The sequence below is a fragment of the Limulus polyphemus genome, unplaced genomic scaffold (assembly GCF_000517525.1).
Source record: "Limulus polyphemus unplaced genomic scaffold, Limulus_polyphemus-2.1.2 Scaffold479, whole genome shotgun sequence".
Classification (NCBI taxonomy): domain Eukaryota; kingdom Metazoa; phylum Arthropoda; class Merostomata; order Xiphosura; family Limulidae; genus Limulus; species Limulus polyphemus.
The window spans coordinates 251959-265063 of NW_013666089.1; the positions used below are offsets into that span (position 1 = coordinate 251959).

At 33.2% G+C, this 13105-nt stretch overlaps 1 protein-coding gene across 5 annotated transcripts in view; it reads left to right on the forward strand.

Annotated features, from left to right (window-relative positions):
- LOC106458517 (nuclear factor 1 C-type-like) overlaps positions 1-13099 on the forward strand; it is an 87195-nt gene extending 74096 nt beyond the window's left edge. For 4 of the 5 annotated variants that reach the window (XM_013918038.2, XM_022384752.1, XM_022384750.1 and 1 more), the window contains 6 exons: positions 1565-1743; positions 2225-2342; positions 6234-6377; positions 11409-11533; positions 12174-12405; positions 12706-13099. In XM_013918038.2, coding sequence (XP_013773492.1) covers positions 1565-1743; positions 2225-2342; positions 6234-6377; positions 11409-11533; positions 12174-12405; positions 12706-12803 — 896 coding nt within the window. In that variant the 3' untranslated portion in view covers positions 12804-13099. The remainder of the gene's footprint in view (positions 1-1564; positions 1744-2224; positions 2343-6233; positions 6378-11408; positions 11534-12173; positions 12406-12705) is intronic. The other variant, XM_022384751.1, reaches the window with a different exon arrangement.
- The last annotated feature ends 6 nt before the right edge of the window (positions 13100-13105 follow it).

A 13105-nucleotide genomic window follows, 5' to 3' on the forward strand; every position in this document is an offset into this window, starting at 1 on the left:
AAAAAAAAAAAAAAAAATATATATATATATATATATATACACACACACTACACACAGCTAATATTTGTCCAGTAAGATATCTTTTTAAAAGTCCTTTTAAAACTAAAAACCAATCTGTCAATCTTGGTTTATTTAGTCTACAGTATATAAATCATCCCTATTTATGCAACTGTTAATGCCCCTCAGTGGCACAGCAGTCTGTCTGCACTCTTACAATGCAAGAAACTGGGTTTCGATATCCATGGTGAGCAGAGCACAGATAGCCCATTGTGTAGCTTTGTGCATAATTACAAACAAACAAAGCACTTGTTAATAGTACAATTATTTTATAACACCCTCTCTTTCAAAAATTTGAATATGTCATACATGTTTTTGCACTTGTTAACAGAATTCTCGGAACTAAACAAAACATTGAATTTACAAACAAAATTTTAGAAAATTACACAGTAACCCTATTTGAAACTTAAAAAAAACAAAAACATGTTCAGACACGTTTACTGTATGTGTGTTGTCTTTAAAATAACACAAATGTAATATTTTTTTTGTTAGCATACATAATGGAAACAATACTCTGAAAATTGGTTTTTTAAAAAATCATTTTGATGCTACAGTTTTAACTGGTTTAATGACCATACCTTAGATAAAGCTAATTAGAGGTGACCATGAGGAAAAATTTGGCTTAGCTAAGTGCAACCCTGACAGACATACTTCTGTTTTTGCATATATTACTGTAAGATTTTGAAGGTTTGACTCACTATTTATTAGTTTTAAAGAGCTTTAAACTTATTCCTTTTACAATTTATCAGGTAGCTGTTGACTCGTTATGTACTTTTAATGAAGCATCTGCCTTGATATGATTAACTTGTGATTAGCACTTCCTTTGGCTCTAAACTGTCAGCCCTGAGCCAATCATATCAAAACAGTGTCTAAACCATCAATTCTGGACCAATCATACATAATTAGGGTCTAAAACATCAATCTTGAGCCAGTTCTATATAAGCAGGGTCTAAACTGTCAACCCTGAGCCTGTCCCACATAAACAAGGTCTAAAACATTAATCCTGAGCCAATCCTACATAAGCAGGGTCTAAATCATCAATCCTACCAAAGCAGGGTCTAAAACTTATCAATCATGAATCAGTCCTACCAAAGCAGTGGATCAATCTTGAGTCATTCTTACCAAAGCAGGTACTGTCACAATCCTTTTTTTTACATCATTTGGAAATTGGTGATATAATTGGGCATTGAAGGTAAAAATTAAGAAATTGATCTGTTTTTTTTATACATGCAATACTATTCAAAAAATTAAAATAGTTATGAATGAAATACTATTTTTTTAAAAGGTAACAGATATATTTAGATTAATTAAACTAGCAAATTAGAGTAAAATTGTGCTTTTGATACAATATTGAAATGGTTTTGAAATTTTCTTTAGTGAGTAATTTTCTCAGGATTAAAAAGTGTTTGTTCAAGAAAAACACAAGTTTTATGATTAAGTTTGCTTGATAGCTTTTATTTATTAAGCTTTTAGATTTACAGGTATTTTTCCAATTTATTTTTATCAGCTTTAACTCACCAGCATAGTTCATTAAATCTTGTATCCCCAACCCACAACCTTGGCGGACTTGCACCATCTCCAGCTTATTTTTTGGGTCAGAAGTATCAGGAGAATGGGGACACCCTTTCAGACTTTGTGAACTTGGTGTGTCAGGAAACCCAGGGAAGTAGTGGTCCATCTCCACAGGTAAGCACTTACCCAGAGGTACAATTGTGTCTAGAAACCCAGGAGAGCAGTAGCTTGTCTACACAGGTAAAAGTCTATCAGATGATTTAGGAGCAATGGTTCATAACCTTAGGTAGGACTGTGTTAGGGCTGCAGTAGCTCATCTCCTAAATTAAGATTGTCAGAAAAACCAGGGGAGAAATGGCTTATCACCCCAGGTAAAGGTTTCTCCACATGTAAGACAGAAAACCCATGGAATAGTGGCTCATCACCACAGGTAAAACTGTTTTATAGTACTTAGAAGAGCAAGCAAGAATTTGTCAAAAAAAAACAACAGAGGAATGGTGGGTGGCTCAACACCACAGATAACCCAAGAAATCAACCGTCTGTAAATTTTTGATGTGTTCCTTGTGAAATAATTAAAATCAAGAACTGAAAGAGTTTTTGTATTTGTGATATTTAATAGGTTAATTAAAAATGTGTATGATTACTGTGTTTTCAGTCAGCGGGTGACTCTGGGAGTAGAAGTCCTTCAAAGCTTCACTACTATACCAGTGCTATGTTGCCTCCCCCACCCCCAGCTCCAATGGCTAGGCCTGTTGCCATCATCAGATGTACAGGTAAAATACTCTTCTCCATTTTCGTGGGATTTTATACCTCTGTAATAAGAAAAGTAAGAAGTTACACAAGTACAAGTATTAAAATTATGGTTACAGACAAACTAGTATGAGATTATTACTATGAATAATCTTTATATGAACTTTAATAATAACTGAACTCAACAATTCTGGTAATTTAATCTGTGTTTAAGTTGATCAATTAATAGATTTTCCCTTATTCTTAACTCCTCTTCCTGAATAACTCTGGCCAAGATTTTATAATATTCTTTATTTATGGGTTCATTACACTGGTATAGCACATGTCTCTTAATATTTGATTATGACATGGATATCAAATTTGCATGCTCTTGTTTATGTGTTTTTAACACCCGTGTATTAGAACTTGTATAATTTAATTACAATTACAACATTTGTATTGATATACTACATTTGATGTTTGATAAATAGGTATTCACTCTTTGTAACTAAAAAAGTTTTTTTTATTCTAGACTAGTTTAAATACACATTTTGAATCTACCTACTAATTCCAATGAATTATTTTTCTTAACTGAATTTTTAATCTGTATGTCCTGCTTTCTGGTATATGGTAAAACAAAAGTAATTTTTTTGTTCTGCTATTTTGCATGTGAATGATGCTGGAAGGATCCTCTTATTTAAATAATCGGGGATAACTTGATTTATAATATTTGTTGGAAAAGCATTTTGTTATTAGGAATTCCTTGATATACTCTATCTCTTTATGAAAAAATTCATATTTACTGTTTAACTCGTATGCTTGATGAACTGTCTTTTTGTGGAAATTTTCAGTGAAATTTTCCATCATTGTTATTAAGAAGTAAATATAAGAAAGAAAGTCTTTGACTATGTTGGTGTTCAATATCAGGATGTTTATTGTTGAGGTATCTTTAAAAACTCAAAATGTTTGACCTCTCTAAAGATGATAAAAATGTCATCTTCATATCTTCTGTAATATATTGGTTTGAACTGTACAGCATAATCCTCAAGCCACGTTTTTTTCATGATTACAAAGAAACACATTTGCAACTGATTGGGCTAATCTTGACCCCATAGAAAGCCGATCCAATTGATCACCAGTTTCATTATTAAACAAAAAATGAGATTTTTTAGTCACAATGCTCGTGACTTCATAAGACATATGTTTTGAAAATCTCATTTGACCATTATGATAATGGTACAATGGTTGTGTACACAATCTTATAGTCTCATGTAGTGGTAAGTTAATGTATAAAGACTGTATGTCAAAGCTAGCACAGTGCACCCTTTTATTGAAGGTTTAATTTTTTGTTTCTAGTGAAAACTCAAAGCTATAGCTAACAGTGTTGGTCTTGTGGGACATGATGCATATTTATGAATCCTATGAACACCATACATAATCCCTACATGAGAATAAAGTAGTATTAAAGTACAGTGTTCATTGTTTGTCAGTAAATTGTCCTTCTTTAATTTTAACTAATACCTTTTTTAACTTATTCTCTCTGATTTTAGTTGCACAATTTCACAAGTTTGCTATTATCATTTGTAATAGATAAAGAAATAATTATAAGTAGTTGGTAGAGATTAGAAATCAGTTAAGAAAAATATTCCATTGGAATTATCCATAAGTAGAATTGAGATGTGTATTTAAGGTAGTGTGTGGGATAAAAAAAATAGAGGGATCAAACATTGTATATCAATGTAATGTCCTAATATAATTTAAATTAAATAAGTTCTACTGCTAGAGTATTAAAAACACATATACTAATGTATGCAAATTTCAGACCCATGTCATATTCAAATATTAAGAGACATGTGCCCATAAATAGAAAATTTTTAAATCTTGGCTAGGGCTAAGAATGAACAGGAGTTAAGAATAAGGGAAAGTTTATTAACCCTTTCCACATGAGTTAAAGGCCATGTCATCTCATTTGTTGACTCATATTCGAAATTTTATTGAACTACTATTTTATGAATTTATGTCAATAAGTTTGGTATCGAATTGAATATTATAATTATTTAATTTCTTAATTTAAAAGTAAATATGAAAAAAACCTAAATATTGATTTTTGTGTGTCACATGGTATGTTGAATGCAGCACTAGTTCAAATTATATGTTTGTGAAGTCCAAATACAAAGTCTATAGTTTCTTACGAATTAGGAACTCAAATAAGTACCTCCTATCTTTTCTGTTTGCTGATATATTGCTCATGTACTGAATCACACACACATTTTTGGAAACACTTCCTTATACACACTTTCTTCTGTATATGACATGTGAATAACCAATCAGAAGCTCAGGATATATCTCTAGTGGCCTTCTCAGCCATTTTAAAGTGTTAGGATGCTATTTCGTTCTTTCAACCTAAGATTTCAAAGAGGTAGGTTATGCCTTCAGTCTGCTTGAAATTTCATATTTTTGTAGACCGAAATACAGCTTAGTTACTAAACTTGATAAATTATAGTGGAATTCGATGGTATCAATATAGTAATTTATAAGTTTTTTTTGGTTATTCAACTGAATATACAAAAGCTAAAAAAATTATTTCATTTCATATCCTCCACGTGTAAAATTTTAAAAGGCTTGCCAACTTACGTCAAGCAGCAACTGAGTACAGAGGTCATAACTAGAAGAGATAATTGTTTGCTCTACTTCTTTATTTACTGTTGTATGTATATATAATGTATTATAACAGAAATGTGACTGTATTTTTACAAAATACTACTCCACTAAAACACATCCAAGACAAGTCACTTTGTAAAGCCTAAAGGTCAGTTTTATATTATTGATTATGGTAACATGATTGCACGTGTGCTGCATCATTGTAACATGTGTAAAGTTAGCCAGGCACAGCTGAAAGGACAATATAATATAAATGTATAATGTTGACATTTAAGCTATTTAGGCTAAACATTTCTGTTTTCAAGTTATAATATGTAGTAATTCTAGAATGAAAAAACCATAATTTATATTTATTTCCAAATTTTTTGTGGTGATTACGAGATTGGTAAAATCTACTGAACCAGTACAGAGATTCAATATTGAAAATAACAAATGAAATATAAAGTTTTTTCTTAAAAAACGTTTGATAATTATCTGGAGGTTATAAAAATTTCACATTTGAAATTAGAAAATTTTCTAATGCATAAAAGTATTTTTAACCTTAAAATGAAAATTACTTTGCATGTTGGATAGGCAACATGCGAAAAGAAAAAAGGCATGAGAAAAAGGTTACTTAAAAAGCCTTAAGACTTAATAAAAAATATCTTGATATTTTGTGGACAAAAGCCTTGTAATGTTTACTGATAATCTGCCAAATTTTGTGAACATACACTTGCTAATTTAACAGCTATAGCATGAAAACTATAACAAGTACAAAATGGTTATGAGGTCGGTCCCAGGGACCGAGCCCATGCTGAAAGAGTTAATTAATAGACTTAAACTAGCATTAAATGAATAGCACAATTCACCTGTTATTAAAGTTATTAGTGTTAGGATTTTGTGTTTATGCATCTTTGTATGAAATATATGTATATGTGCATCAGTTTAATGTAAATAGTGATGCATTTTAATATTATGTTGTTTTTCATTACATGAGAGTTGAAAGACTTTTTTATTAAAACCTGATAGATGAACTTTTGGAACTAACCGAACACAGTTTGCTAACACTAGTCAGAAACTTTGAATTACAGAGAGGAGTTTCACCAAAGAAGTGATGTATATGTACTTTTGTTTTATTAAAATATGGATAGATACAGTTAAGCATTTGTTTGGATGATTTACAAATTCTTATTATATATTTATATTGATTATTCTGTGAACTAACTTTCTTTCAAAAATATTTTCTTCATGTTATCTATAGTGTATATATATTATTATTTTTTTTTTTATCACAGATTTGAGTCCAACAACTCCAAGTCCACCTGCCACATCTACTAGTGGAACCTGTGTTACATCAGACTCGGACATCCCAGGCCCAAGCAGCACTGGAGATAGAGACAGCAGGGATCAGATGTCGCCACCCCCTACGACATCAGTGTGTAAGTTCACCTGTTACCTCTGCATTCTAAGTAGTGTATCTGGTTTAATTATAACTGTAGTGTTTATAGGATATCTATAATCATATGCATCAGCACCTAATAAATTACGTTTTGTAATAACTAACTAATTATAACTGAGTAAGTTGTAAATACTTGTAACTGTTTGGTTGAATGTATAACTGTGTCTACTTTAACAGGCATTTATAAACTGTCTGTTGTTATGTAACATGTCGAAATGAGCTTGAATACAAAATAAAAATATCAACATCATATGTTGTCAGGGATGGGGTGAATACTGGAGATTGGTAATTTAATACCATTATGAATGCTTCATATTTTTATGAATACAAAAACGAATACAGGAAAAATGCGAAGTATTCCAATATGAATACTTCATGAATACTTTGTCAAGTAATATGCAATAATGATAAAACAGTAAACAATAAGATTTCAATACTTTTATTTTATGAAACAAACAAACTTTAAACAAATGATAACATTTAAATACTTTTATTTTTCCAAATGCAATAACAAAGTTTAAGAACAGAAATTATTTTTATAGGAGACTTGTAGATATTATAACCATCCATTGTTGTTTATGAACATCTGTCTCTCAAATGTCTTTTTAGTGAGGTGGCAGCAATAAAATCTGAGGGTTTTGCTTCCAATACTAAACAAATGCACAATGGGAGTAGAGGATGCTGAAGCACTCATGTAGCATTTGCTAATAGAGATAGGGTAGGAAAGTGTTTTTTTCATGGATCTTCCAATAATTTAAAGGGTTGTTTTCTTCAGGAATGCAAGGACCATCGAGGTAAGTATTGATCTCTGAAGATGAGGTGGCTGGTTTCTTGGAGGCAGCAAAGAAACTAAAGAGCTTACTTCTTTGGACAGGGGAGGGATTTACAGTCCTCTTTTGTGTGGAGGAAATATTCTTGACTTCTTGCTGCAAGAGCATTCTATTGGATTCATAGACCAAAGTCTAGTGAAACACTGGTCAAGTTTAAACCTGCGATCCAATGCTGCAGCCAAGCAGAAGACACTTTATTGCTCGGTCTGAGTCAAATCAGACGTGAAAAGATTTATTTAATGAAGAGGCAAGATTGAAATTATATCTGCAGACGATAATGTTCTCACCCTGAGTAAAACCTGTTGCCTCTTCAAAAGGTGTCAGTATTGTCACCAAATATGCAAGTACAGTTAGATCGTGAGAAGTAAGTTTCGATATACCAGTATCTAGATTATCCAACTTATTCTGGGGAATCTTCAATAAAGACTTAATCATTTTAATTTCATAGTTCCATCTTGTTGGTGTTACCGACCGAACTCTGGCCTCTCCCTCAAGTAGATCAGTTGCTTGCATTGATTTTTGAATTTAGGACTTACTGGCTGATGCTTTGGAAATTACTTTCAGCAGTGGTCCAGCTTATTTCATGCCATCCCTGACCACAAGCTGTAGTATGTGGGAAAAGCAAGGGTCATGTTCAGGAAGAAATGCTGATAAATTGTTTGCTGATTTAGATTTATCTAAAAGTTCATCTTCTGAGTCACTATCTGTAGATGAGTTATCACCATCTCTCATACTAGGTAGTGTGTCACCATCTGTAAATGAACTATCACCATCTCTCATACTAGGTAGTGTATCACCATCTCTCATACTAGGTAGTGTGTCACCATCTATAGATGAACTATCACCATCTCTCATACTAGGTAGTGTGTCACCATCTGTAAATGAACTATCACCATCTCTCATACAAGGTAGTGTGTCACCATCTATAGATGAACTATCACCATCTCTCATACTAGGTAGTGTTTGCAGTTCAAATTCAGGCAAGCAGAAAGCCTTGATCATGTTGGATGCATTATTAGACTTGTTGTTTATGTTTAAGGGATTTATTATTTCATCATATTGAGCTGCAATGTTATCAGATGTGTAACATCCCTTGAAATGTCAGCATGTTAGCATGACTGTTTGCATTTTCCTGTCAAGTATAAAATGACCAGTGACTCCAAGAAAGCTGCACATTTCTCTGATACTCCAGATATCCACAGTGACATTAATGTTGCATACAAGTTGCAGTAGAGAGATGACTTTTTGTTGGACTTCACCACACCTGCTATCGATCAACATTGTCGACAGATGCTTGCAACTGGGAAGAATATACGAAAAATCTATGGCTGCCGTTATATCTTGATAATCTTTTGACTCCACCACTGAGAATGGTTGTAGTGTACTGGCAATACAATTGATGAGTTTGTCAGTGATGTGCTTCTGACGAGGATGTGTCGACTTATATTTAGTTGATTCCATACAGTATGCTGCTATTGTATGCTGCTGCACCTGGGTGGAAGTACCAGAGTTAGATGTAGACTTCTGTAGTTCTGTCTCATGATTAACCAGAGCCAGATGTAGACTTCTGTAGCTCTGTCTCATGACTAACTGGAACGAGATGTAGACTTCTGTAGTTCTGTCTCATGACTAACTGGAGCGAGATGTAGACTTCTGTAGCTCTGTCTCATGACAAACCGGAGCCAGATGTAAACTTCTTTAGTTCTGTCTCATGATTAACCATAGCTAGATGTAGACTTCTGTAGCTCTGTCTCATGACTAACCGGAGCCAGATGTAGACTTCTTTAGTTCTGTCTCATGATTAACCATAGCTAGATGTAGACTTCTGTAGCTCTGTCTCATGACTAACCGGAGCCAGATGTAGACTTCTGTAGCTCTGTCTCATGACAAATCGGAGCCAGATGTAGACTTCTGTAGCTCTGTCTCATGACTAATCGGAGCCAGATGTAGACTTCTGTAGCTCTGTCTCATGACTAACTGGAACGAGATGTAGACTTCTGTAGCTCTGTCTCATGACTAACTGGAACGACATGTAGACTTCTGTAGTTCTGTCTCATGACTAACTGGAGCGAGATGTAGACTTCTGTAGCTCTGTCTCATGACAAACCGGAGCCAGATGTAAACTTCTGTAGCTTTGTCTCATAACTAACTGGAGCCAGATGTAGACTTCTGTAGCTCTGTCTCATGACTAACCGGAGCCAGATGTAGACTTCTTTAGTTCTGTCTCATGATTAACCATAGCTAGATGTAGACTTCTGTAGCTCTGTCTCATGACTAACCGGAGCCAGATGTAGACTTCTTTAGTTCTGTCTCATGATTAACCATAGCTAGATGTAGACTTCTGTAGGTCATGAGACAGAGTAACTGAAGCCAGATGTAGACTTCTGTAGCTCTGTCTCATGACTAACTGAAGCCAGATGTAGACTTCTGTAGCTCTGTCTCATGACTAACTGGGGCCAGATGTAGACTTCTGTAGCTCTGTCTCATGACTAACCAGAGCCAGATGTAGACTTTAGTTCTGTCTCATGATTAACAATAGCCAGATGTAGACTTCTGTAGTTCTGTTTCATGATTGCACTAGAAATACAAATGTGTATCTCAGTTATATAATATAGAATATAGTTTATAATAAAAATAATAGAGAGCATATAGTAATAAATAATTAATATAGTTCAAACCATGATAAATTTAGTTTAACTATAGAATATAGTTTGTTATAATAATAAAAATATCGTATTAAATAAATATCTTAGTTATATAATATAGAATATAGTTTATAACAAAAATAATAAAAAATATTGTTTAACATGCATGAGAAATTTAGTTTATCTATATTATATTGTACAATTTACATAGAATATAGTTCATAATAACAAAAATAATAAAAAGGCTTACCCTCAGATGTGTCAGCAAATTAGAAGTGTTTTTTTCCAGAAGTAGAAATAGTCTGCTCACAATATTTACACTTTGCCTTGATGTGACTAGATCTATCAGTGGGAAGTATGAAGTGTTCATGTACCACTGAAGGCAGTTTAGTAGCCATATCAAATTCTCTCAAGTGACTTGACTGGATTAATAGCCATGTACTACAATAATGTTTAAGGTACTTGGAGAGTACTGAACTGATTTTATCCCTCTTGCCACAGGCTTTCTTTACTGTGCATGTCACAATGTTTTTAGTAAGTTACATTCAAAATTCAATTAAACTTAAATTAAATTAAAATTAAATTAAATTAAATTTTTGTTCATATTGTACCAATTAGTATAGCATAAAATCATAGTTAATAATCCATATTTTAATATTATATAAGTTTTAAGTTCTTAATTTTATAAGAAAATATTTTTTAAAAATCTTGAATTTCCCCTAGTGTCAGAAATTACTTTTTTCTCTAGGCATCCCCCCATTCTCTAATTTATTTACCAACCGTCCAAAAAGTATAAAATTTAAAGTAAATTACTCATTATAATGCTGTCATTGCTCAGATAAAGCATAATTGTCATAGCCTTCAATTTTGTTTGGTTACATAGCCATCAAATAGAATGTCAGACCCCTCTTGCCACACCCATCTATCGCATCATGTCTTTCAGTATTTGTCAATAGTTCTCTCTTATGTTCAATACTATATTATTTATAAACAATAGAAAGCCAAGGTTTTCATCTATCGAATGACTTATTATATTACATTGTTTTCTGTACAGAAAAATGGGAACGAAGCTTGTACTGAAAGAGAAATTAACATGCTGTGGATGTAATAATGACAGTATAAATTTGATGAGGACAGAAGTTTGCATTCACTAAACCATTCAGCAAATATGGATACTTTAATTTTCCTTTCCAAAGTATTCGAATATGAATACTCTGTCTATATGGTGTTTCGGGTGACTTATTCTTTTCTATTTGCAGTTTAAACTACATAACTTCAGACCTGTTTCTTGGATTAAAATAACTGAATGTTGCAGCATTTAGTATGTTTGTATTTATTTTATTCTCACTGTTTAGGAGGATAGTGAAGATTTTATGTATACATTTTTTTTTCAGGGGTTAATTATTTGGAAGGTTTAACACTACAGTTTAAACATTTTTTTTCAAAATTATAATGATATTTTTATTTCTAATGTTTCTAAAAATTGTAACAACCTATTTAATCAGTAAAAAGAAGCTATTTTTTTTTTTCAATCAGTAGCAGTGGGCTTATCCTCTAGTTCCCAAGATTCATCTCCTGTCAACAGATCTGTGATGAGCAGTCCATTCACAATGTTAACAAGACCAGAACATAGCTTTGCTCACATCCATCCTCAGCCCCAGGTATGTCAAGTCAGATCACAAGACTAGTACATAACTCCTGACACATCCGTCCTCAGCCTCAGGTATGTCAAGTCAGATCATAAGACTGGAACTTTTCTGTGGCCACATCCATCTCCAGCCTGAGGTGTGTAGTGCCAATGTACTAGAATGGAACAACTCTAACCACAGAAAGTTCATGTATTGCATGATATCTAATTAGCAAGCGAATAAAGCATAATTTGAAAAAATAAGCCAAGTGTCACATACACATATCCCAATCTTAGAAATCTACAGCATTGTATTTTTTAACAGAAATATTTCAGTTCCAAACATCAACACAACCAGAAACAGAATGACTAACTATTTAAAATGTAAACCATGCAAATTTGTTGCTTTTTCAGTATAAAAAAAACATGTCCATACAAGTTTGATCACTTTTTAAAGAATTGTCTATTCTTCATTGGTGGTAGAGGAGAGTAAAGCCCTGTACCTTTTTCTGCTACTAATGAAGAGGGACCACGTTACTAAAGCACTTGAACTTGTTAGATTTTTTTAAATATTTTCACTTGTTGGTCTTTAGTGCTGTTTTACTTAGAATAAATGTCGTAGTACTGGAAAATGGTTCATGAATGCTTCGCTCATTGACTTCTTGATTTTCCAGCTGTTTTCGTATCCAGGAATTACCCCAGTGAGTGAAGTCATCAGTCCCACAAACTTCATTATGTTTACATCCCCAGTGACCACACCTCGCAGTACTCCAAGGACTACTCCAGTACCACGTTGGAATAACTCCTTTATAGCTTTAGATGATAACATGGATTACAGTATGATTACAGGATTGATGCCTGGAAACAACCCTGATACTGACCCTCCACATATAATTGGTGCTGAAGGTGGGTTAGTTGTATTTAAAGCTCTGCTGTTGTTGCAATGTGATGTTTTTATGCAATGTTGTGCTAACAATGATCTACATATTGTGTCATTGTTACATAAAGGAGAAATTACCAACTGAGTTTTTTCGAAACTTTTATTACAATAAATGTTAAGAAATAATTACCATTTTGAATGGTAGTTGCTAGTTTTTACATATGATTAAAACAGTGTTTATACAATAAGATATACTTACAGTGAGATATCCTTAACAATGAAAGGCTGTTCGTATTTTTTGAATCTAACTATGCTCTGTCTTCTAGAACGGTTCTTCTCCGACGTCCACAGTAATGATGGAGTGGATGCAAACAATCAGATGCCTAGTGCTCCTGCTACTCCAACGAAGTCTCAGCCTTCATAGAAGCTATACCGCTTGCTCAAGGAAACTTCTTGACAATGACATACAGAATGGTTGTTTTCTGTGAATGACAGCATTGTCATGACACCATTATTAGGCCGATCTTTCAGAATGCCAAAGATACTTCTAGCAGCAATACAAACAGATGTTTGTGGTTCTGATCCACAGCAGAACATTAGGAAGATTTTGTTAGCATGCTGAGAGCCTTTGAATGCTGTATATATTGAAGGTGTAGAGGACACGCATTCATTCATCCATCTACGTCTGAGTAACAGAAACTGTACTTTTTTTTTCCAGTCACCGCT